General features: G+C 39.8%; 2 protein-coding genes and 2 long non-coding RNA genes across 5 annotated transcripts in view; 1 reads left to right on the plus strand and 3 right to left on the minus strand.

Moving 5' to 3' along the window:
* Positions 1-8,685, minus strand: LOC138112339 (uncharacterized). Its single transcript, XR_011151696.1, has 2 exons — positions 8,389-8,685; positions 1-1,522 (listed from the first exon to the last, which is right to left on the minus strand). It is a non-coding gene; the product is annotated as an uncharacterized lncRNA (long non-coding RNA).
* On the plus strand, positions 1,540-21,330 carry LOC138112340 (uncharacterized). The gene is made up of 3 exons (XR_011151697.1): positions 1,540-2,334; positions 20,189-20,232; positions 21,243-21,330. It is a non-coding gene; the product is annotated as an uncharacterized lncRNA (long non-coding RNA).
* LOC138112336 (pulmonary surfactant-associated protein A-like) lies at positions 12,138-14,312 on the minus strand. The gene is made up of 3 exons (XM_069019226.1): positions 14,102-14,312; positions 13,400-13,477; positions 12,138-12,652 (listed from the first exon to the last, which is right to left on the minus strand). Exons 1-3 carry the CDS (start codon positions 14,247-14,249, stop codon positions 12,276-12,278), a joined length of 603 nt encoding a protein of 200 aa, XP_068875327.1. The 5' UTR covers positions 14,250-14,312; the 3' UTR covers positions 12,138-12,275.
* LOC138112338 (pulmonary surfactant-associated protein A-like) overlaps positions 21,011-25,858 on the minus strand; it is a 19,649-nt gene continuing 14,801 nt past the window's right edge. The window contains exons 1-4 of one of the 2 annotated variants that reach the window (XM_069019232.1): positions 25,720-25,749; positions 23,537-23,675; positions 22,170-22,247; positions 21,011-21,567 (exon numbers count right to left, since the gene is read on the minus strand). In XM_069019232.1, the coding sequence (XP_068875333.1) occupies positions 21,191-21,567; positions 22,170-22,247; positions 23,537-23,660 (579 nt within the window). In that variant the 5' untranslated portion in view covers positions 23,661-23,675; positions 25,720-25,749 and the 3' untranslated portion in view covers positions 21,011-21,190. Of the gene's footprint in view, positions 21,568-22,169; positions 22,248-23,536; positions 23,676-25,719; positions 25,750-25,858 lie in introns of those variants that run through there. The other variant, XM_069019231.1, reaches the window with a different exon arrangement.

The raw sequence follows: 25,858 nt of genomic DNA on the forward strand, positions 1-25,858 counted from the left end.
TTTGAATCACTGTTCTTTTGTTTATTAACTTATTTATTTATTCATGGCAAACAAATGATCTCAATCAAATGAAATTATAATGTGTTTGAGTCTTTCCAGCCAATTCATTATCAAACGATGCTCGGATGAAATATCTGGAGGACTTTCCAGCAAAATTTTTCTGCTGGTGCTAAACCCCATTTTTTCTCTCAATTGTGTTAATCTAATCAAGTGACTTTCCAAACCAACCAACAAAAGAAAAGTCACTCATAATTGTATTTCATGAGGAAATCAAGCCATTGCTCTTGTAAAGTACAAGGAACTGTTTAATCTGTAGATCAGAAATCCTCATGGTGAGTGCCACACAATGTGGAAGAATTAGGCTGGAAAGCTTTAACTATCATCTGTCATGAACCTGATATTAAGCTGGAGATTGGGTTGCTTGGGTGTTTTTCAAAAACTTGCAGAGAAGCAGTTTTGTTCTATTCCCACCACCTAAATTATTATTTATATATGAGAAAGGGAAGTTGACTCAATAAGCCCATATGACACAGTTAAAAACTAAAGTAAATTTAATTGTGTTATTTCTCAGAGTACATTTGCATAATTTAATTCAGGTAAATGGCTGCTGTGTGTTTGCATTAACTTCTTGTTGCTGTCTTCTGGCTGGGCCTGTCTGAGCATTGGACTATCCCTTGTGCTCCTGCTCTAGCCCTGGGATGGAGGGGTTTTGTGTTCTGGCACTAGGGGGTTGAGGAGAGATGAAAATTCATACAGAAGGAAAGAAATTAATCCATATTGGAGGAAAGAACTGAAGAACATTTTAAGGCATTAAGTTTTCAGATCAGACAACAGATGCAGAGGAGGCTTATTTATGGTACCATTCTCTGGTATTTATTTTATTTTTAGGTTTTGCTATACAACCAGACTAAACTACTGCCTCTCCAGAGTATCCCACATGCCTTTGATAAGTCCACCTGCATAACTGCCAGTCAGCTAAAGGCTTGGGTAATATTTACAGTGTAACAGTAGAGAGGGAGGATTTCCTGATATTAGTTAAGGGAATACAATGCTGTGTTATCCTTGCTTCTCTTTCATTCCATTAAAACACAAGAGAAGAACTCAGTCTAGGAACTGAGCCAACAACAGTAATTACAACCTGGCCAAAAAATGGAAGGCAAAGTGCCGAGAACTGCAGTTCATGATGACAAAATCACACTCATCCTCTTTTCACAGGAACTTAGTAGAATTAGACTGGTAAACCCAGTGCTTTTGGGTGGATCACAGGTGGTGAGAGTGATGCTGAGAGATGTCATCACTGTGAGCCATCCTCCCAGAGCACTGGTGGTGCAGCAGGGCTGGCTCACACCGAGCCGTGCAGCGAGATCTGCGGCACACGCTTCATTCTCCAGATCACCACTGCAGCGGGGGGCAGCAGCATCAGGAAACTCATTACCAGCACTGCAGCAAAAATGACCAGCAGGATTTCCCATGGGGCCAGGACTGTTTCCACCATGATTTCCTCCATGTCAAGAGTCTGAAGCTGTAAAGCAAAAAATATGCTGCGGTATTTACTTGTACATAGGAATTATGTCTGAATAGATGTGTTTGTTTTAGCCAGCAGAGGGGTGTCAGCCTCTTTGGCCTATTCTTCTCTCAGCCTGGAGAACAAACCCATTCCCTGGGCTGCAGTCCCCAGAAGAGCTCCTGCTTCGTCTCCCTCTGTCTCCTCAGGAGCCTCCATGGAGCATCAGCCTGCTTTTCCCCTTTGGCTCAGCTGCAGTTGCTGATGCTGGTGTAAGACACCAGCAATGCCCTAAAGCATTGTTCCTGACCATTGGGTATGCCTTTTGCTTTAAAATTTTGATTTTTAAGGCCCTCCTCTCCCACTTAGAGCATCATTACACAAAATGATTGCTACACTGACATGTATCAAAGCTAAGCCTGAAAATACAAGAATATGATGGAAAGGAGAACTGGAAATTGAACTGCCATCAGAATGCATATTTTATCTTTTTCCATGTATAAAGCTTTAGAAAGAGCAGGGTGCTTAGAAAGGAGTAAAATCATGTTGGTTTTGTTAAGTGTTAACAGGTGTGTCCTAGGGAGTGCAGTGCTCAGAGCTATTCCTGCCACAGGACCCACACACCTGAAAGTCATAAGGACTGCAAGTCCTCTTCCAGGACCCACACAGCTGAAAGCTGTACAGTGGGTGAATAAAAGGAGGTGCTAGGGGCGGAAGAGGTTTTTTCTTTCTACAACTGCTCGTATCAGTAGTGAGGAGGTCTCCTGAGGGGCTGCAGTGCTGCCTACGGTGTGGGAATTGGGCCTACGACTCACTGGAGGAGGTCTCAGGTTTGTCCAAGTGTGTGGTTTACTGTGGTTTTGTTACTAAATCCTGGTCTTTATGTACAGGTGAAGATGGAAACATGGGTTGATAGAATATGTATGTTTAGGGAGAGTAGAAAATTTGAATAATTTCCAGCAATTGTGTATATTGCAGTGTTACAATTGCCATTAGCTCTTTTTTTTTTTGCTGCGGATTGTGAGGAGGTTCACTATATAGCTGGTAAAGAGTCGTGGAGGATTTAGGCCATGATACCCTTTAATGAAGCCTTGCTATCCATTAGCAGAATCCTAATAGAGCTCTGCTTGGCTGCTGTGGCATTTTCTAGTTAGATTAATCTCAAATCTTACAAGCACTGGAAAAGTACAGAGGATGCAGGTGGAGCTCCCCTAGCTCGGGCCCTGGAGTGCTCTCACATTTGCTGCCTCCTTACTGGTGAAGCCACATACCTGTGACAGGTGTGCTGCCCACCAGGTCCATTCCTTGAGGTGGGTTGTGCTCTGTGTTTTCACCCAAACTACAAAAGAGCTGCTTGATTTTGTGTGTGTTTATCTGCTCTGACCTGCCAACAGGGGCTGTGCTGTGGAGCCCATCAGGCTGTGTGATATTCTGACTGTTCCTGTGGCACCCCTTGGTATTGTTCTTCTCTTCCCACTGACTGGTGGGTGAATATAGGTGTGAGGCTGGTTTTAACCTGGAGAGGCTGTGGGAGAGGGATTTTTTTTTTCTTGTGCTGCTTCACTGCTGCCTACAGATGCTGCAGAGGGAATGTCACAGGTGGGCCTCCTGTCTGCTAATCTGAATGTCTTTATCAGTTAACTCTTTTAAATATCTCAGTTTCTGACTTGCTTTGTGGTCCCTTTTTCCTGTCTTTTTCTCTGCCAGGCATCTTCTGTTAAGCTCTTGCTGTTGCTACTTTTTGCTTCATTTTGTGGCATTTGTTTCAAATCTTCTTGTTATTTTATTCCCTTCCTTGTTCCTGTCTCTAGTTTTCATGGGAAATCCCTGTCCCCATTCTCGGCTCTACTGATTCCCCACTAGTGTTTGGCTCTAGGAAAAAAAAAAACAAAAATCCAGTGAGAGCCTCCACTGTTCTGCCAGCAGCCAGGGCTGGTGAGGGTGAGAGCAGAGCATTGCCCCTTTCCTTAAACTGTGGCTGTGAGGAAAGGTCACACCAGTTAAATTTGCACAAAACCTTCTTGTGATTTTCAGCTGGACTGTATACCATGTTGTGTAAGAAATAAAGATCCCAGGACACACCGGATGCTGAGGGTGAAGGAAAGCTCTGTTCTTATCCTGTGCTGAGAAAGCAAATGCTGTGGTTTGAGGTGGGGAAGGTGAGGTCTGTTTGTGCACACAGACAGGCATCCGTCTCCTTCACCCCTTGGTGGGGGTGACACAACATATGGCTATGCTTGGATAAGGAATTGCTGTCCTGACAATTGTACCACTGGCAGTGAAACAAGGGTTGGAAAAAACACCCCTACATGGGTCTATGGGGGAAGCACTGCTGGGTTTGTCTTCCTTGGCCCTTGGTGAGGATGGTGTTGCAGAAGCAATTGGGAAGTGATGGGAAGGTCTATGATAGTGTGGAGATAGCTCTGAGGAGTTGAGGATGTGTAGTTCAAGGCTGTAAACAGCTGTGGCTCCTTTGCCAAAGACCTTGCTCACCTTTAGGAGCTGTTTGCTGTGTTGGCTTTAGCTAGAAAAGATGATGGCGGCTAGGAAGTGATACTAAGTGTTATCTAAAGTCTCCAAAGCATGTATTTGTTCTTTGTTAACCTAATCAATGCTTTTCCTGCACCTGTGTTCTCAAGTCCTAAGGTTTTTCTCAGCCTGAGTGAGTGCTGCACAGCCCTAGGGCACAATATGCAGTGTGCTTTGGTCTTTGGGGTGCTGAATACAACAGCTCTTCAGAACATGCCTATGCAACAAGGGGGCTGTGTCATAAGTCAGTAATACTATAGGACATAATTTTTAGTGAGATAATCAGAAACAAGGTACATTCATGACAGCAGAACTCATCCCAAAGAGATCACACGTGCACTGCCAAATGAAGTCGTGGTGCTGTGCAATCAGCAGAGGCCTCAGGCCATGGCTCAGAGCCCTTCTGAATGTTGCAGGCCTGTCTCAGCCAGCCTGTTCCCTTCAGCACAGCTATAAAAGGGTCTTGGGGACTGTTCTATTAATGGGGTATTTCTCACAGGGACAGTATTTGATTATGGGAGGGTACAAATGAATCAAAGTGGCCAACCAAAACACAGCTCTGGAAATACAAAGTCTTTCAGAATAAATACACACTGTCACTGGAGCTTTGAGAGTTCTTTATCTCAACTAAAACCCTCATCAGTGAATGTGTAAGCATGTCAAATCTGGTCTCTAAACTACAAAATATTTTATAATGAAGGATGTTCTAGATCTATCCCTAAGTTTAACAAATGGGTAGATGAATAAAGGCATCTGCAAGGATTTGAGCTGAACACAATGAATGAAATGCACTAAATGACTTCTTTAGAGAAGTATACAATAAAGAAGACATTTGGGCAGGGGAGAAGAAAGAGGCATCTTAGAGGTGTGATTTGTGGTTGTACCTTCCATTTCCAGTGTTTCATTTAAGATTTGCCTGAAGGCTATACAAATTAAAATGGGAGTTTTTTCTATACTATAGTTGATGAAAGACCATTCTGGATGCTAAAGGCAGCTTAATCTTAGCACAGTGGACAGAATATTCACTTAGTAAAGCCACAATTCTATCCTTAAATCCTCCAGAGAAAACAAGTATAAATTTATTATATAATTCTAGAAATGAACCTGGTATTCTTCACTAGTGTCATATATTTAATACAATCTAAAGTAGGCCCTGTAAAAATGCATCTTAGAATGTGGTTTGCTTCACTGCTCCCCTTATCTTAGCAAAGATTCACTTCTGAGTTGCAATACTTTAAGCTCATGGCACACAACTGCTGCAGAGGATGGCACAAGCAGGAAACAAAAGACTTTGTAGTGTTTTTAGCTGATGTACTGTGTGCTGGCTTACAGCCTGCTGCAGTATAGAAAAGTCAGAAAATACTGTTGAACCATTTGATTTGAAGCCTTACCTTTTGATTATTAGGAAAAAAAGCAAAAGCACATATAGGGAGAGAGTGATTTACTCTGTGTCACGGGCTGCTGTCTTGCAGGGGAGTAGGTGGGTAGGATACAGATGAGACAGAGGCCTTGGGGCCTCTGCCCTGCAAGGAATTTATCCTAGTCCTTTCCACCATCTGAAACTACTGAAGAATGCATTTCCTGCCTGCTGTATTGAATGTAATCTTTGCTAGCTGCAATGAACATAGATTTAAAAGTCAGTTATTTTTCTCTGTTAACCTTGCTTCCTGCGCCCCCTCCAAATTACACATGAATATCTTGATTTTAGGGAACTAACAGTAGGGAAAGCCTCACCAAAACCCCAGGTGTATTTATCCCACTATCACAGCTAAGAGGGGGGAATTGCAATCCATCAATGTCCAATGAGGACAAATGCTGAAGGTAGCAATCCTGTTAGGCAAAAAGAAGGCTTATTTGCAGTCTACAGAAATAGTGTGAAGGTTCAAGACATCCCTCTGAGGCCTAGAGTAACTTCAGTTATTGTAACTTGAGAAGCTCCCCTGAGCAAGATGCTTGTGGGAGGCGGTGGCCTCCCAGTCTGTAGCTTGCTCTCAGTTGTGTTTTTTTGAAAATGTATTGCATAGGTTTAAAAGGTGAACTGGTATCTGAACTGGAACCTATTTATATAATTTATGGGTCCCTTAACTACAGATTTATTGGCTATCATGTAATAATTTTTATTCTGTGCTTGGGAAAGTCACAGATCTAGTACTACTGGCTAAACTATAGGAACAGAAAAACAAGTTTTAAAACTTTGGGAGTATAGTGAATTTGTAAACGCAGCCACCAAAAGGCAGAATGGATTGAAGTCTGAAAGGCCTGTTTTATATCAGTGAATGGCTTATTTTCTTTTGTTTGTAGCAAGATATTCTGATTAGTAGCTACAGCACTTAATGTCAATCAAAGACTTGCCTTTGTGAAATCAAGTGACAGTGCTCACTCCCTAGTTTGATGGAAATGTCAGTCAGGTGGGATGAAAAAACACAGTCAATAGTACAAAACAAAAGCATATGTCTGAAATATTAAAGACTGTTAGTGATATCTTTATACAATTTTTGATATTTTAGTAGGTCAGCAATTCCACTAAATTCTGCTATTAATTGTATCAGATAAAACCACCTGAACTGTACTGAATTTCCAATATCTTCCACAAACAGGGCTTATAGCTCTTTATGTGGGGAGGGGTTTTATTATCTCCACCTGAGAGCTGCTCAGTCAGATACAAAGATGGGCTCCCAGTTGCTTTAGCACAACTGGAGCTGTGGAGCACTTCTCATGCTGCAGAGGTGTGACCTCTCTTCTCCCAGGCACATACTTATTTTAATGGAAGAACAAGCTGAAAGGGGTAAGCCAACAACAACAACAATGAACTTGTTCTTCTGCATTTTCCACTCAGTCAGTGATACAAATATTTACCCTTCAAGTAGGGAAAACAAGTGTTACTGTGTACTTGGTCTCTAACTTAACTGCCAGCTCCCTGTTAACACTCCAAGATAAGTACCCATGACTGGTTTTCTGAAGAGGGCACTGCTGCTGCAGAGTCCTTAGTGTGCCTTGGAACCCTGTGCAGCTGTGGGAAGGTGAATTCATTCCTCTGCCACTTCCATCACTGTGTTTTACAAACTGAGGTAGCAAATGTTAGGAATGGGAAAAGTTCTCAGACCTGGATGTCTGGCACAGTGATGGGCTTGAAAAGAGGGTGATGATCAGGAGATAACTACACTGCAAGTTAAAAGTGGCATTTCAAACTCCTGTAAGAACCAGAAATCAAATTAATGAGTTTGGTACCTTAGAGAAAAGGCTGCATTTCAACTATGAAAAACCTTAGAAGCATCTAATAATGCTGCTTTTGTCTCTGGAGGGCCAAACCTTTCAAACAAAGAGTGTATGACAATTCTCAGAATCATTAAAATGTTAACAGAAATTTCACTGAATTTGTTTGTTGTAAATATCTCCCTCTACAAGTAGCAAGTGACTAAAGTCCTAATCACAATTATTTCAGTATTCATTTTTTAAAGGATTTCAGCCTTTATAAGGCATGAAGCAGTTTAGTCTGGTTATTTTTAAGTCAAATCTGTGTATATTTATCTTTCTGTGAGTAAAGTCACTACAGGATAAAAATTTGGCTTAAAATATCTTAAACATTGTGAAATTTGGGTGTAGAAATTAAATATATGACACCTGGAGGAAATTTTTAAAACAAAAATTATGATGCAGACAGAGAATACTTGAGATGCAAGACTAGTATAGCTAACTGTGATTAAGATGATCATACCTTTAGTTTCACCTCACTTCCAAAGGGATCAGGTGATTACAATAAAAGTTAAAAATGCAAGAGGAGTTTCCCAGCTGTTATTAAAAGTATGCATAAATCTCCCTTTTCTGGACATATAAATTAGGATTTTTTTTGTATTTTGTCTAATAAGATGGCTTTATGTGCTCTTATAGATAACACATTGTGACATACGTCTGTTAGATTTCTGATTCTTGAATGTGTAGCAGTGAGGAGGTACCTATATCTGAGTCACAGACATTTCCTGTTCTGAAATATTCAGACTTTAAACACTATGGAATGCACTTACACAAGCTGGAGGTGTGCTAACTGTGAAAGGAGAATAAAGGATTGCCTTATGCAGTCCACTTATAGATATAATTTTAACCATTTAGAGAACTACTTTGCACTTAAAATTAATTATGTGAATAGGAACTCTATATTCATATCTTCCCTGCTGACAACCTTTCACCCAAATTAGAAATAATTTAGTTATCCCCTCACTTTTGTAGAAAAGTACAAAATTTAGTTATCCCCTCACTCTTGTAGAAAAGGAAGCAGTTGAATTTGTGTTGAATTTTTTCATCTTTCTCAACCTGACTAACTGAAAGTAGATATTCAGATCTTTTCTGTCCACTCTTACCTCCTCAGTGTCCTTGAGGCACCTTGCAAGTGCTGCCCATGAGCTGGAGTAGCTTTGTTTGGGTGCCCATGCTGCGCTGCCAAGCAGCAGTGTCAGAGCAGCCGTTCCACCTGTGCCAGGAGAGGGAGGGCAGGGCAGGGTCCCCTGGGCTGTGTGAGGCTCAGGTGAGTGCAGCAGGGTGCTCAGGCACTTGTTTGCACTGTGGTGCCTCTATCACCTCCCACTTGGTGTTCTTAAAGCGGCACAAGCCTTCCCGAAGGAGCTGCTCTACCTTGACTGCAGTTTGTTCGGGATCAGCAAAACAATAGCTGGCTCTTTGCACATGCAGAGCCTGCTTTAGGAGACAGCCCCTCACAGTGAAAAATGAGGGCCCGTTTTTCACCAGAAAGCCACTTGGGCTTTCCTTGTAAATCATCTTATTTACTCAGAAGTGAGTAATCTGATTAACTAACTCATCCTGACTGATTATTATGAGCAGCACGTGCAGCCTCCAGAGTATGAAGTTTATTGCAGCTCCAAGGGGTTCATACACACAACTAACTCGCTTCCACCTATGTACATTCAACAACCCAGTGCTACTTAACAGCTTAGCTTTATTTAAATACTTGAAAAATCACAGCTACACTTAGGCTGCTGCAGTATCTGTTACACCAAGAGCACATGGAGACCTCTTCAGAGGCTTTGCTAAGCCAGCTCTGGCTCCTCTCCATGCTGCTGTGGAGGTGGTATTGCACAGTCCCTGGGAAGTGGCCATCCTGCCTGAACACACTGCTGCATCTGGTCCTTGTCTCTTGACAAGAGAAGATGTGAAGCCCAAACTGCAGCCTGCCTTAAAAAAACCGGTTGTGAGAGCAATGAAATCTGTGCAAATATCTGTGCTGGAATGGATACATCCAAAGGGGTGTAGAACTTCAGATTGCAAGGATGTCCCTTTAGACCTCAAAGCCACACAACCATTGATAGGTTTTTCAGTTTCTTACAAAGCAGAGAAAATATGAACTAGGGTATTTTCACAGAAAATAACAGCTGTTGAGAATAATTTTTCATATGATGGATATTTTTATAGAATTAAAAACAATTTTCTGAACAATTCTTGGTGAGTGGGTGGAATAATTTTTTCCCACTATACAGAGCAGAATCAATAACACTTTTCCCCCCAGAACCTGACAAGTGACTTCCATCTCTCTTGATATTTGACACTAATATTTCATCTGGCTAAAATCAAATTCCTTGTTAAGTCACTTTCCAAGAAATGTGTTTATCCTGTTCTTTTACTAACTCTTCAGATTAATACAATTTTAACTTAATCTTGGTGATGGTACAATTATTCCCACAACTGAAAGTGGGAAAGTGCACACCATTGACTGAAAATGGAACATCACACAGTTTGGCTTGTCAGCACACTGGGTGGTCCAGAATATCCACAAGTACTAGTAAATACATGGCAAATAGTGGCAGATTTTAAAGGCGCAACTAGTATTTAAAGTTAGGATAGGGTGGATGACACCTTTAAAATAAGTTCACATATTCATTAGAATAACACTGAAAGTAGCTGCTTTCTTTCACACACCTGTAAATAGCTTTAATTTTGAGATAACTCTGTAACCCTCTGGAGATAAGCAGGCTAAAATAAAAAGCTTACAGTGGCTTTAAATATTTGGTGGTGGTGGGCTGTGTGTCCAACTTCATTCTCAGGCTGATGTTAATCATTGTAAATTTCTTAAACTTCATTGGAATATAACGAGTGGAAAACTACTACATGAGATGATGCCTGTGATCCTGTTTCCTTGTGCTCGTGGCAGAGTTAATTTCACAACAGGAGTCACGCAAGGCTGAAGACTGAGCGGGTGAGCTGATGGGTGCAGGCAGATACTGGTGAGCTGCAAAATGTTTGTGAGTAAGAATAGTTGGAAAGTGAAACAGTGCCATATGGACTCCTGAGTCCTCATTTCCCCTCTACATACCTGTTTCAACTGGATTAACAGAGCAGTCTGTCTAGACCTTACAAGATATGGGATTCAGTAATTTATATTTGGGGTGTGTTGTCCAGAAATAAGGTGTTACTTAACTGCTTGTAGATCTCCTCACATGCCAAACAGACACATGGATAAACTTTGCTCACAAAAGTTTTATCTTTGCATATGTTGAGATAGCTGTATAGAAGCAGGAACCCTTGGAAACAGGGTCTTATTTAGTATGTGTTGTGATGAAGGATTTGAATATTTCTGGAGTGAATAATCGAGTCTACCTGTGGAGGTAGACCACCTGCATGCACAAAGGTGTCTTGGTTTGACACTAGATCTGTTGCATTAATTTTCCTAATACCTAAAAGACAAACTGCTTAGTTTTCAGAGAAAAACAGCAAGAATGATTCACAGGCCCTGACATCAAGCAGAGGGCTGAAAAGAGGCCAGGAAGACCCATTCCTTGTCACAGAGCAGCTGGTGAGACCATGTCTCAAAATAATCCTGTAATTGAATTTAAGCCAGTGCAGGAATGTTGTGCATGGCAAGTTGCTGCTCTGGAATTACAGAGATTTGCACAGCTATAAGGTTCCAAACAGCCCCTTTGCTGGCCCCTGGGTTCACCCCAGCTATGAGCACACCTTCCCTCTCCAGTTAAGCTTATACTTTGCTCTGTCTCTCTGTCATGCAGAGGGTGAGAGGAGCTGATCCGGCTCTAGAGCTGGATGTGTCCTTGCTCAGGTTTTTGTGACCAAGCTGGGACTAACAAAGTGTGAATGAGTGTAACTGATAGACATTTGACTTTGTGGAGGCATCCCCAGATGCTCAACCAGCCTTTGCACCGTGTCACGGAGCTGATGCAGAACCTTCATTACCTAAGCTATATTGAAGTCCACTGACCCAGAGAAAGGAAGAAACCAGATCAGGTGTCTCTGAGTGTGCAGCTATACTTCACAACTGTGAATCCAAACCTGGGAAATTCTCACCTTCAGTAGGTGAACAGACTCAAGCAAGAAAGTTGAGAAGGATTTCTCTTAATCCTTTTTCTTAAGCTGGGTAGTGAAGACTGAGCATCTTCTGCAATGAGTGCTGAGTACAAGTCACTTGGCATCCACCAAGCTTGGCCCTGTGGGAATCCCAATGAGGGTCTGACAAGCCCCAAAATTAGTTGTATCTGAATCTCACGGCAATATAGCTTTAAAAAATTGGCCTTGTCAGGGCTCTGCTGATCTTCCCTAAACCACAGAGGCACAGTAACTCCTGTTGGCTCCTGTGTGTTTTCTTCCACACACATCCCCTGTGACAGGGGACCTTGGTCTTCCTGTGCTGCTACCTCTTGGAGTCAGGAAAGGGATTAGGAATTGCTAACAGGTGGCTTCTGGTCACCACTTTTGAGGTGCATGAAGGTTAAAGACCTGCTGAGTCTGAAGTTTTCCAGTGGGAGCTGTAAGGGAGGTGGCTCTGTGTCATCCCAGCAGCACTGCTCATGTCTTCTCTCAGGACACCTGCTGGGGGTGAGGGTGGCCAAAGCAACACGGGCTGAGCAACAGCAGAGTGTCTGTATGGGGAGTTTCAGTGAGAGAAACTTTCAGAAAGGGATCAAAATACAACTTAGAGGCTCATGGGTAAGGGGGTACTGGAAGACCTTGTGGGTGCAAATCACTTTAGATATGCAGCCCAGAACTCTAATTTTTGGTCTTGTGATAAATCAGCAGTAGGAATACTGCCATAGGCAGTAGTATTAAGACACTCAGTGGGTAACAAAACAGACAAAATGGGCACTGCTTTCATTATACAGTTTCCTCTTTATGGCTGGCATTTGGATAGGAGAAAAATCGTACTGGGAAGAGTGGATTTTATTTTTTCATGTTGCATTATCTAAGTTCACTAGCTACAAGTGAAGAGACAAGTGATAGGGAAGCACTAAAACTGGCAGACAATAAGGCGATTGTTGTTGCACTTTTTGTCATTCCAAGTGCCATCAGTGTACATCTCCACACATTCCTCCTCCCCTTGGCCAGAAGGTTCATTTGAATACCAGTTAGTATAGCTCAGTGGAGTACCATCCAGGAGCTGGAATTTGCCTGGAATAAGCGATTGTTTTATCCCCAGGTAGGCATAGGTGTTAAAATATTTCACAAAGTACAGAATGGCATCATTCTCGCCAGGGTTCCTTGGAGTGGCAATAGAGCCTCCAGCCTCTCTACATTTTTCCACTGTAGCATCAAAATCAGCTGTTTTCCCATTGGTAGCAAATATTTTTCCTCCAAACTCTGTTATCATCTTATTCAAGAGCAGGACTGCAAGACAAGGGAAAAGCTGTTAAACATTTGTGCAATGTTTTGTGCTCACTTTGCTGCTAATTCTAACTCTCACTAGTTTGCTCCATAACTTTAAATTAAACCCAGAAAAAGGTAAAGGAAAGGAGAACTTGAAATCAAAGATTTAAAAAAAAGAGGAAAAACTACAACCTCCAAAAGCCAGAAGAAATTTGAAAATTAGGAAAGGGGAAAAAGGGAAGAAACACATAAATACACAGACAATGAAACAGGAGAATCACAAAAGAGGCTGGAGAAGGAGGAAAGGAAATGATGACTTCTACATTTGGAAAAAGTGTATGATTTTCTTTGAGACTGTAAGACCCTGAGGTGGTTTGCTGTATACCAGTGTTCTTGAGTGAGTGGGATCTTAGATTTGATCTGATCATGATTGTCATAGTATGTTTTTAATGTTCAGTTTGTCTGTTGGGGCACAAGGTGTGCATGGAGCAGTTCTGAATAGGCAGGGACTTTAACCTGGTACATTCCTGCCTTGCTTGCACTCGTACCTCAGAGCTGTTACCCAGGTGTCTCCTGGTAGTTATGAAAATCTAATTCCCACCTCCCCCATTTGAAAGTTTTCACTCAATGATATACCAGTGAAGATGATATAAAAGGAATGCAACAAAGACTGCAGAAAATTCTCTTTTTCCCTAAGAAGTCATTTTTGCCCATCTGGTTTATCCCCACTAACCCAGCTGCAGCAGAAAATAAAGGCAGATAAAATACCTCCTTCCAGTCTGGAAATCCGATATTCTAATTGATGGATGATGTCCCCATTTGCAGTAGCAGCCAGAGGTGTGAAATCTGTGAATAAAACCAGCTATTATGCACTTTGCATTACAGTTCCAGTCTTGGCTTCCAAATAAAGCAGAGCTCATCACAGGAAATTAATAGGAACTTTAAAAATATTTGCTTGACATGTTTTAGTTTACGGCTGTGTTTTAAATAGGGGTGTCTTCACACATTGATCTTTGTAAGGATAGGGGATAAGTTCCTGGGTATCACCTGCAGATCAGGGATGTTTATGGAAAAGTGGAACTGGCAAACAGTTAGTTTTCTCTCTAAGTGACTGAACCAGTCCAGGCAAAACACTGGCACTCATGCAGTAGGTTTAGTTGATTTTTAACTGTGTGCAGAGACTAAATCCTCAACAGAATCCTTGAGGCTGTTCAAGCACTTGCTTACAGCTCCAACCTAGCACTCAGCCACAGGTTTCTCGTTCTATGGAAAAATCTAAACTTTTCTCTGTGAATTGAACCACTGCAGCATTAAATAGAGATTTAAGCATCTTACTTCATATAAGGAATTAATAAAGTTCTGATTATTTTATTTCAAGTAGATCACACATCAGATTATGGTAGATAGCACTGAGTTTACAAAGGATAAAAATAGAACACAACAGACAAAAATGGAGATAACTTACTGTACCTGGTATCTGTTCTTCATCACGCCCACCTCCAAAAAAAGGCTTGAAAGGGAACCGTGAAAAAAGCCCTGCAGGTTTACCTTGAGCACAGAATGGGAGCAGGAAAAAAGCTACTGCTAAGATTTTGTGCAGCTGTGGAAACAGCATCATTTAAAGGTAAACCAGACTGGTTTGCTCTCCAGTGTAGAGTCCTGCATTAAAAAAAAAAAAGAATGTTTTAGAATTTTTCTGGGTGTGAAGTCTTATATATAGTAACCTTTGTCTGCAGTGCAAATTCATGTAGTTCCAAAGATATCTTACTTCAAACAATTAAAATATTTTTCCAAAAGACAGTCTGCTAAGTCTACAAAAGTCTACCGAGCAAAAACCCAAACCATCCCCTTCAAAGCTCTTCTCCACATCACATACCATTACATGCCATTTTCCCCCATGCAAAAAGTTATAGTTTCATTTTACAGGAGAGCAGTAGACACATGGCTGCTTTAGCAAGAGAATGTTTAAGACAAAGTGGGGCATGCTTTGTCATTTAGTTTGAGCAAAACAATTGCTAATACTTATTCTTCTATTGCAGCATCCATTTTTTTAACATCTCTTCACCTAAGGTGATAGTCTATAAAAAGAGGTGAAATTGTTAATAAAAGTGTTGATACACTCATCAAAATTGGAAAGTTTTGTGATACCATTTAATAGATTTAACATAGTTTAAGCAACAACCTATCTAAAGATGTTCAACTTACCTAGCAGCTCCAGTGTGAATTAAGAATGACTCATTAAATGGTCCAATTTATAGGGCATGTAACTTGAGATTCATCTCCTTACCTACAAAAGCACAACGGGCATGTCATATGATTTGAATTTGCATATGAATGGAAGTTTAATGAACTTTTATTGGAATGATAGTGGGATTGTTTTCTTCAAGAGGCAAACATACTTAAAACATGAGGGAAATATTTGAAGGTACTTTTTTAATTTGTAGAAACACTTTCGCACATTTTAAAACACCAACCTGGAACAGAACAAATTTCTCAATTCATATTTGAAATACCTAAGGTTTCCACAGAATGGCTGTGCAAATGTCACAGAAGTTAAGCCAAAACAAGTTCACCTGAAATACAATATGTGCCAGGAACACAGCCATCATTTTTGTTACAGACTGGGGACTTACCAGTGATAATGACTTACCAGTGATAATGTCTTGTAATTAAACAGAATCTGACAATTGTAGCAGCAAAGCCAAAAGATAATGGTACATCTGCAGCACATGTAGAGGAGACAGCTAGAGAGACACATGCTTAAATAACTTACAGAATACTCCAGGGGAAGTTTACATATCATAAAAGTTTTCTCTGACAGAGCAATGATCTTTCAGTGAAGGAAGAAGCTGCTTTATGCCAGTCCTGTAAGTACAGAGGCCCAAGATGAGGAGCACCACTGAAATGGAGATGGCCTTGCTAAGCATTTTACAGCTGTTCTCAGCTGAGAGCTGGCTCTATCCAGTGAAGACTTTGAGGAAAGGTGTTTGAGTCTGTGTTCCAGTTCAAACAAGTCAGATGTGGCTGCATCATGCTTGTGGTGTCAGGACAGCATCCTGATGTTGTAGCAAGGCCAACAGCCAAGACAGTTGAGGAATGAAGTGCTTTGAAATGAGATGGAGAATGTCATCAGTATCCGTATTAGTCTAACATGCTACAGGACCTAAGCAAGCCTAGATCACCTCCACAGGGCCTCTGCACCTTGGCCTTGCACTTCCATACTCACCTCAACAACTGATCTATACCTCAACACCTTTGTCCTTGGTGGTGTGCCCACAGATGCCAGATTCATTCCTGCAGCACTGTTTGAGTGCCCTTGAGTGCACCAGCCCTGTGAAAAATAAATAGGCAGCACCCAGTTGTATTCACCTTGACAGAAGAGGGCTGTTTTAAAATTGCAATAGTAACCTTTGGTTAAAGTTTGTTGTAAAATTTCAAGTTTCCTAGCTTTTGAGTGGTTGACTTAATGCTTTCAACATTCTTCTGGCAGAGGACTTTTAGTTGTTATTTTTGGGAAAAAAAGCCCCACCATAATCAAACAGAGAACATGAGACAAGCCATTACCTGGGTTCTAGATGAGCCCTAGAAAAGGTCATGGGCAGACCCTGGGCCTTTGCATCCATGGTGAAAACAACTTTAGCATTTAACTGCACCTGGAAGAAACCACAAGTTAGGCAAGTGTGACAAGAGGAGGAGGTTTGGCCTGCAGTTGTGGGTTTCACATGCTGACTCAGGGCCTGGGAAACCAGGAGGGAGACAGAAGTTTTCTTGATTGACTCCTAGGAAAAACTGATGTAGATTTGATAAACTGCAAACCTTTCTTGTCTTGATTTTCATCAGCATATTAATAAGAAGGGGCAAGTTAAATAGATATTTAAATACATCTTCAATTCTAATAAGCTTGTTTATGATTGCCTAATAGAATATTGTATATAACTACTGTAACTTGTAAACTATTTTCTGATCTTTCCTTGAACCACATATCACAGAGGTCTTGCAAGATTCAAGGGCACAGATCTGACAAAGAACAAACTATTTTTGAGTATTGAGGTAACTTTTCTTCTGTTTCCACATCTATCAGCAAGAGCTTTCATAGTTTCAGTGGCAGTGAAGCAAATGAAATGTGAGTAGGTTGTGTTGTGCAGTGTATGTAGGTAAATGCAAAACCTGCTAAGGACAGAGGGTGGTTAATGCTGCTTTCTTAGCTGCTCTGAGAAGTATAGATGTGGTGTAATAGTTGAATGGTGTGTGCTCCTTTCATAAGCCTGTTTGACAGTCTTTGGTATACTTAGTCTCCTGAAAGTTAGTTTTTCCTTCTATAGTGCTATTCACACTTCAGATAACCTTAAAAATTGTTTTCTTATCCTCTGTTAGTATTTAAATGCCCCCAATCCCATCTACGTTTTCTGTTTACATTGATTTTGTTCTGTTTTGCTGTTTTTTCCACCCTATCTTGTTTCCAACTTGTCCTGTGCTTTCTGCATTCCCTTTTCTCTTCCAAATAATTATCAGAGTGTCCCCAGCAACTCCATTATGCCTGGGAATAGCAGGAAGAGCACAGATTATGGGGAGACATGAGGTCCCATTTCTCAGAGGAGGGCTGAGGCTATTTTTGCTGAGCGTTAAAGACAGGAAGCAATTCAGGGAGATGTGGACACCTGGGATGGCAGACTTCAATGCACATTTTTTAAATTAAATTAGGAGCAGTATTTTAGAGCAGGAAGTCTTCATTTTACGTGTGATCAGTGCACATAAATGTGCCATCTTGCCCCACTGACATAAGTTACATGTGAAGGACCCAGGTGGAGATCTCTAGATGTCTCTGGTTTGTCACTTGGTGCAGCTCAGCTGAGAAAAAACACAGAAGCTCTATAGCAAATAGAAAGCAAGACAATATCTCATCTCTTCAATAATTGTTAACAGCAAAACAGTATTCTAAGGGGGAAAAAAACCCAAAATCTCTTTTTATGACCCAGATGAACTATTATTCCATATAGTCTGCAGGTGTTCTCCATTATCTGCAGAAGGAGGATAAATCCACTAAAGTCTTTACCATCATAACCAGTACTACCACAATTAGCCTCCTCAAGCCTCCTTGCTCTGCAGTGCTGTTCAGCTCCTGAGCCACAAGGGCAGAGATGGGTGAAAGCTTCATTCCAGATTTCACCTGGCATCAAACCTGGCTTGTCATCCTGGAGGAAAATTCTGCCAAACCCTGGTTTCCAAAGAGGGGCTTAAAAAAACAATCCTAGTCCTTTTACCATTTTTTAAGGTGCTACTCTAATTTTCAAGAATCCCGTATCTACTGTGTTTTAAAATCAGGTATGTTTGTGTAACTGTAGGCTAACAGGACTTTATAACAGTATGTTTCAAGTTCTGGTAATGAAAAATCCCTTGCAATCTGATACTCTGAGGTACAGCTCACAGTTTATACAAGATAAGGTAGCCCTGCCAGCCTGTGTCACATCCTGCCACTTAGGTTCACAAAAGGTTGAATTGAAACTCCGTTTTCTTGAGAACCATGAGCCTTGGTGTTTTTTTAAATCAAATTTCTACAAAATTCAGGAAGCCACAGAAAAATTTGTATTTTCTGGAATTGAAGGTCAATTTCTTCATTTGTGGTAGGGATTGCTGGGGGCTGGTGTAAGGTTTTTGAGTGCTCAAAATTGATAATACTATTTCTAAGCTGCAACAATTAATTAAATTATACCATTATAAAAGAGGAGGTCACTCTAGACCAGAGACAATTCTTTATGAAATAAATATCCATGATTTTTATGGCCAAAGTCTTACTGTTAAACACACTGTAATAACTGTATTCAATTTCTCTTATGTGAGACATGGTCAATTTGCCTCAAAAGGGTTGGAAGTTTTGCCATCTTTTTACTTGTACTAGGATCCTAATTCTTAAAATCAACTTCTACAGCGTTTAGGGAGCAACTAATTTTCTGATTTAAAGATCTTACCCTTATGTTGCACTTCTTTAGCAAATTATTATTAATAAAATTATAATTAATTAAATTAAGGAAAAAAGGACAAACTTGGATTTTTCCTGGTCTGGTTGTTATACACCAGGAATTAGTGTTGCTCATTGCACTTTTAAGGAAAGATTTTATCAGAATTATTTATAGTATCATAGCAGAATACAGAAACAATTAATTTTGTTTTTTCATGTTCCCAATGTCTCTGTCCATTAAAAAATTCATTAATATATAAATGGAGAATTCAGATCTTTCACAAAAAATAGACTGAAATGCTGTTGTTTCTAATAGTATTTGAGGGTATAACACCAAAACACAAAAAAAAAGCCGTATAGAAATAAAAAATAACAATTTCTGGATACTTTTTCTCTGTGGAACTGCAAAGAATAATCAAGCAACACTACAGATCAAGTGTGAACCATAAAGGGAAAAGTACTTCCTAGAAGTTCTCTGACTGGGTCTGAGGAACTTTTATTTTTCAGCAGCACGTATGAGTTTGATTTGGTTTTTTCTCCTTTTTTTCTATAATAATGGCTAAAGCTGAAAGAAATTGGACTCTCAGACCTAGGCCAAATGTTTTGCTTTTTGATGTAATAAATACTAGCTTGTGACTGGAAAACAAAAATCTTATTTTTCTTAACTGGATGAAAAACACCTAGGCACCTTGAAGTCTAGATCTGTTTAGATATAGATGTAATATTGTGTTAAAACATTTGTATTATTTTACTCATTAAGGATCTTAACAAGAGATGTCTATAGTCATTTTGCAAATCCCAATGTGGTAGAAATTAAAGGAGTAGGATACCCCAAAACTAGTTGGAGATCTGTGTAAATGAATATGCTTTTTCAGTTTAGAGAGCAAAAGATGATGTTGGTAGGGATTTTTTGGGGGGAGGCTTTTTCTGTAACATGATGCCTTTTTGTGAAAAGTAGTCCCTTTGCTCTAATAAAGAATCTGCATGGTTAAAAGACAAAAAAATTGCTAATGAAGTTTACTTACTAAAATTCTAATAATTAAAATTTAAGAGGTAGTTTTAAGCAAACTTTCAACTCTTTCTAGCAGATTTAGTGTGTCTGGTCAGAGCTAAGCCTGGGAAAACAAAAAGTTATTAATTTAGCCTTATTATTTCTCAGTGTAACCTTCAAGTCAGATTTCATGGCTCTATTCCCTTCCCATTTGAAACTTTTAGCTAAAATGGTGTAATGGTCATAGGAATCAAAACAAGCCTCTTTGGAAAGCAGGTTCACACTGTGAAATCTGTCCAACGTGGTCCTGGTGTACTTTTTTCCACTTCTGAATCCCTGTCTGCTCTCTGATGGTTGCTGCATGCAACCTGGAGGGGAATCACCCCTTGCCAAAAGTGTGTGAAGATGCTGAACCTTTCCTATTTGGCAGGGCTTGAACTGAATGGGAATAGATCCCATCTCTTTTCCTCAGGGAAGGCTCATTGCCCAGAGTCAAGTCCAGCTTCCCAGGGGCTCCCTGCACAGAGACAAATGTGGGGAAGGAGGATGTGTTTAATGCATGTATTTTAAAGCTAATGTTTTCTTTTTTTTTTTTCCCCCCCTTACATAGTGTGAAAATGACAATGGATGAGCCCAGGAATTCCTCACTGCAAGGTAAGAATGTGGGAATTTGCTGCTCATGGTACTCTGCTCAGCTGCCCCTGCTCACCAGCTGCCCAAACGGAGAAGCAGTGAAAATATTTTGTGAAAAGGTGCTTCTTGGTCCTACTGGATTTGAGCTGAGGTCTGTCTGTGCTGCTACTTGGTATATCCTCAGCAGACATGTTTGTGTTTGAACTGATTGAACTGTCACTCCTAGCAGGCTTCCCAAAATATTATGTGCTTTGCTTAGTGTTTTGGGAAAAGACAGGTGGCCTTCTAACACTGCAATCTCATGGTTTTCTGAGGCAACGTGCTGTTTTAGCAACAAAATGCAATCTTTAGCATTTTATACACATCTCTGTCTGCTGGCATCTAGTGCAATATTTATCTTTGTGTTTTATAGAGAGTAGCTTCTGAAACTAGAAAAATTAATTGTAATTGGTAGCATTAATATTTTTATAAAACAAAAGTTAAATGTGGATGCTGATGAATCAGTGGGTAGTTCAGTATGACACAATACAGGCTCTGTAATTGAAAGCCCTGTCCGAAACATGAAACCATAATTGCTCCAGTGAAGTCATCTGTGCATCTCTTTTAAGGCAGGAACTCCTAGGTACTTCAAAATGCTTCCAACTATGAAGCCATGGGCAAATTTTAACTTCAACATTTTCAATATCCAAAGTCAAACCTCAGAATTTTCCTCTAGCCTTCACAGAAGTATGGAGACAGGCTGACATGGAAAAAGAATTCTGGGGTATTTCCAACCCTCCAAAAGAGACAGACACATCAGTTCAGGCACACTGTAATCATTTTAATCACCTAGCATATTTGGCATTTTCCTAAGGATAAAAAAATCATAATATGATTTATTTTATATTTTAGAATGCAGAAAAATTGCAGAAATTTAATCAACCTGAAGCACAGAATATTTCATTATCTCCATGCTCTGAGGTGGCTGAAAGGCCATTCTTTAAAATTCGCAGATTGTGAGACGATACATGTTGCATTTTTTGTCATTCCAGGTCCCATCAGTGTACATCTCCACACATTTCTCTTTCCCTTTGCCATCAGGCTCATGTTGGTGCCAGTTGCTATAATTCAGAGGCATGCCATTTAGATACATAAATGGACCTGAAGTCTCCCCCTTTCTAACGCCCAAGTAAGCATATTGGTTATATTGTTTCACAATGTCCATAATAGCTCTATTCTCCTCCTCATTCTTGGGAGCTGCAAGAGTTCCTCCAACCTCTTCACAGGATTGTAGTGCAGATGCAAAGTCAACTTTCTTCCCATTGCTGGCAAGCAGTTTCTCTCCTACTTTTCTTATTTTCCCATTCAAAGCAAGCACTGAAACATGAAAAGAGTTAGCTTTGTAAATTTTCTATGGCATACTGATGTAAAAGCAAAGAGAGAAATCAAGAGATTAAGACAATACTAAAGCTATTAAGAGGAACAGAGGGAAAAATTGAGAGCAAAGGATGAAGAGGAATAAAGATCTTTAATTTTACCCATTGTTGTTTATTTACACACTAGTTGTTCACTAAATAAATTACTCTGCTGCTTGTGACCACCTGTCCTTGTCTCCAAGACAAGGATGTCCCACCAACATCTGCTAAATATCAGCCCTGTTGTACTTTCTAAAGAAAATCAGTTTGCTTCAGATTTGAGCAAGGGAAACAGAGAAATGATAAATTGTTGTGTGAATCCCTTTTCAGCACAAAACAATTCACCACCTTTAACATTTGATTGCTGATAGATAAAAGTGCAATGTGGTAAAAACTGAGTTCCCATGAACCCTTCCCCTGCTTTGAATGAGAAAATGGGGTTTGGGGATGTAGCATCATTTACAAATGCAGTTTCTTTCCTGCAAGTTGTGATTCTGTAACTAACTTTGCCTATTGCACTTAAAATTGACTACGAGCTGAAAAAGTAACAAGGGGAAGAATTACCAGCCTCAAGTCGGAAAAGTCGGTGTTTCAAATTTACTAAAGCATTGTGGCGTACGGCGTCCAGAGAATCAGGTAGACCTGTGCAGATAAAAACAAAAGTTATACAACCAAGCAAAACTAGGCTCTGCTGATAGGAACAATCCCCTGGACAAAACCATTTTCCAGAACTAACTTGAAAATGTATTTTTAACATCAGCAAGTGTAAAATAAAAATTTTTCCAGTATGTTTTCACATTGTTGTTAATCTATATTAAAGCAAACTACCAACAACCTCCAAGCCTCTGAATGCTGATAATTCTCCTCTGCAGAGAAGAGACTGAAACTTTACAGGTCTGAAGCCTTTTGTTATTTATATGTGTGAAACTGGCTTTGCCAAAGAGAATTAGTTTCATTCTACTACTTGGTAGTGAACAGGCACAAGGGATACTTTGATGAGGAAACAGTTCCTATGGCACCATACAATTTTCCTTTTAATGTGCTGGGTGTATGCTTTATGTTTATCTTACTTTAATGGGAGCCATAAACAGTGGTAGAGGGAGGTTTCTGAATAGACCCTGTGAAAGACAGTCCATGCAGCACTGGTTGCTAAAGATGGGCACCCACTCTAAAGGTAGATTCTTTTTTCATGCCACTTTCCATAGGTACCAGAGGTCCCACATGTAGAATAGAGTCACTAATGTACTCCCATGATCATGATCCACTATTCACAGCTGAAACAATCAGCAATGTGGAAGCACAGAATGTTGCTGCATTCCCAAGCTACAACACTGCAATGCTTACTGCACTTCACAATCCACTAAAAAACCCATCTTTGACCTAATAAAGGGAGTCTGGGAATAATTTTGATAGTGCTTTAGCCTTGTCAGCAGACCTGCATAAAGCATTTCTACATCGAAGGAAAATTACACAGTGCAAAGTATGTTCCTTACCAGTCTACTTTTGCAAACATCACCTTTGAAAACTAGAGAAACATGCCATACTCATTGCATTTGTAAATATTGAAATAACATTATTGTCATACTTTAAGAAAAAACCTCTGCTGTGAAAGAAGCAATTCTCTTGGTATTCCCAAGCTATCCCCTTGGTAAGTCAATGGAAAAGCACTGCAAAGACCCAATTATATTTATATAAATATATAATATTTATATGTTAGTGTGTTGATAATCTGTTCAATTCCCCTCTTCCCCCCAAAGAGAGAGGAGACTGTTTTTTTAGAAAAAAAAATTAAACTGTCCATTTCCTCCGTTGTGTTTTCCTTCCTCTGCTTAACACAGCTGCTCCCTTGAGAGCACATGTCCTTCTGTGCTGTTTCTAGTCATGCAGCCTTTGTAACAAGGATCTGCTGCAAAAAAGGCAAGTTTGCTTACCTTTCAGCCCATCTCTTCCAGGGATACCAGGCAGCCCAGAAATTCCTGGACATTTACTCAGTGCATGGCAGGTCACTAACAAAGCAGCCAGTGCTATGAGTATGTAGGAGGAGTAAGACAACATGATTTCTCAGGCCAGCTGAAAAAGACCCACACATTTGTCAGTAAGTTTCTGTAAGAAATTGTTGGCATTATTTATACAGTTGCACACTCGCCCCCACTTCATGGCTTCTTGAAATTTACATTATTTCCTTGTTTAAATAAAGTCTAGAGTTTGGATGTAAGAGATTTCCCAGATTTATTTTGCAACCATTGTGTAATTTATACACAAAACTCTTTCTTGACTGATAAAACTTGATATGCTTATTACAGGATGATAGCCACACGTTGGGGAGTAGTGAAGATAAATTATCTCTTTCACTGTCACTGACTATTTGTTGGATTAATCCCTGAGAAATGATAGGCTCAAATGTAACTGATCACACTTAAGGCATTATTTGCCTGCAAGGACTATAATCACTCAATGATGCAGATGATATTAACCTGAAAGGCAAATCTGTTACAGTGGTAGTTGTAATGTTTTGGAGCTTGTCAAAACACAACACTATCTAAGCACATTTATTTGGCATAAACTGATACTGTTTTACACGTGGGCAAAACTTTATAGCTCAATTGACATTCCTATCCTGTTTTGAACAAGATTCCACAAGCTTGAAAATGTCAGAGTTAATCTTGTAGAAAATGCATTTTTGCTGGTTGGTAATAAGCATATTCATCTTATTTTATCCTTACAGCTAAAACAATAAGTAGGGTTATAATCTTAGTGCTGAGATATCAAGACTAAAAAGCACTTTAAAACTACACATCATGGGTTTACAGCAGAGCGAGTGGGTGTGCTGTGCAGCTGTTAAACCTGAAGGACTATGAAATACAATGGCATGGGGATACCCAGTTATTGACATCCTTCAGTTAAACCAACAGGAGATATAAAGAAAGGTTTAAGATGCCAGAATGGGTATCCATTTCTCATGTGTTGACTCATACGGAAAAAATAACTCAATATCCATTACTTCACTTTTCTATTGGCACAAATTAGAGAGGATCCTGGACTGCTCGCTCTTAAAAATTTCCATCTTTAAAAAAAAAAAAAATCAGCATTTATACATAGTGTTTTCTAAATCTAACTGCACTTAAAATTTAAAATAAAAACTTGGTTGGCTTGAATGCTGTAAGATTATTAACACCTAGGTTCATCAGCTATAACAAGGTATTTGTTCCAAAGTATATATGCCACTCAGAATCAAAATACAAGTTTAGTGCCATTCATTAAATGGAGTGAGCTTTTAAAAGAATAAACATTGTTTATTTCTTCCAGATTGACTTTGTTTTAGAAGACTTTTGAGATGATTCTTTATCTGCATCAACACCAGCTTGTTTTTCTAGGGGAATGTCTCATCAAAGTCAATCCTCAAGGACATACCCTTGAATATAAGAATATTCAATTATGTCATAAATTTGCAGCATATGGAATCTGTGTAATTAATAGCAGTATCTATTCTACATGGTCTAGAATTTCCACTTTAAGGAGTGTAAAATAAAATCCACCTGAGAACACATGTGCAGTGTTAAAGGTGCTGTTGAGCTTTGTTTGTTGAATCTGAAGCATCTCGAGTTGTTTATCCTTTGCTCTATTGAAGGTCAGCAGATGCCTCTGAAAATGCTGGCCAGTGACTCAGAGAGAGCAGATTATTAAAGACCCTAACAGAAACCTATCTTAGGTGGCTAGGAATACTTACATCCTTGAGATAAGGAAATGCAATTACAACATGTACCCTTTGCCTGGTGATGATCATTCAGGGAATTACATTTGAATGGACTACTGCATCCAGCTCATAATTGGATTATGATGCAGAGTCAGACTCCTGATCAGTTATATAGCAAAATGGAAAAAACACAGCTCTTCAGTTTTAATCCAGTTTTAATGACCTTCATCAGTCATTACTATCTAGTGTCCTTCAGGCAGCTCCTTATCTACTAAAATTGCTAGTATAAGCAAAGTAAAAAAATTACTAACAAAGGGAAATTTAATTTTAGAATGTAAATATGACCACAGAAATGAAAAGGAATGGGTTTGCCTTCTAGCTGAAATTCCTTGTGATTTATTAAAAGGAAATTCAACTTACCCTTCTGCTTCAAAGTGCAATGAAAAAGCAGTTCACACAAATCCCCTTTATATAGTGTCATGTTTGTTAAACGATATGGCTGAAGTGGAGACTGCATACTGAGGCCACGAATGAGCTTTTTTAGTTTTGCTCACATACT

Source organism: Aphelocoma coerulescens, chromosome 6 (assembly GCF_041296385.1).
Source record: "Aphelocoma coerulescens isolate FSJ_1873_10779 chromosome 6, UR_Acoe_1.0, whole genome shotgun sequence".
NCBI lineage: Eukaryota > Metazoa > Chordata > Aves > Passeriformes > Corvidae > Aphelocoma > Aphelocoma coerulescens.

Excerpts from the sequence above, each read along its gene's own strand:
- LOC138112336 (XM_069019226.1), bottom strand. The coding sequence starts at position 14,249 with ATGATGCTGTTTCCACAGCTGCACAAAATCTTAGCAGTAGCTTTTTTC. Across the intron at positions 13,478-14,101 it reads TGATGAAGAACAGATACCAG|ATTTCACACCTCTGGCTGCT; the intron begins GTACAGTAAGTT and ends TTTTATTCACAG. Across the intron at positions 12,653-13,399 it reads GATTTCCAGACTGGAAGGAG|TCCTGCTCTTGAATAAGATG; the intron begins GTATTTTATCTG and ends CTTGTCTTGCAG.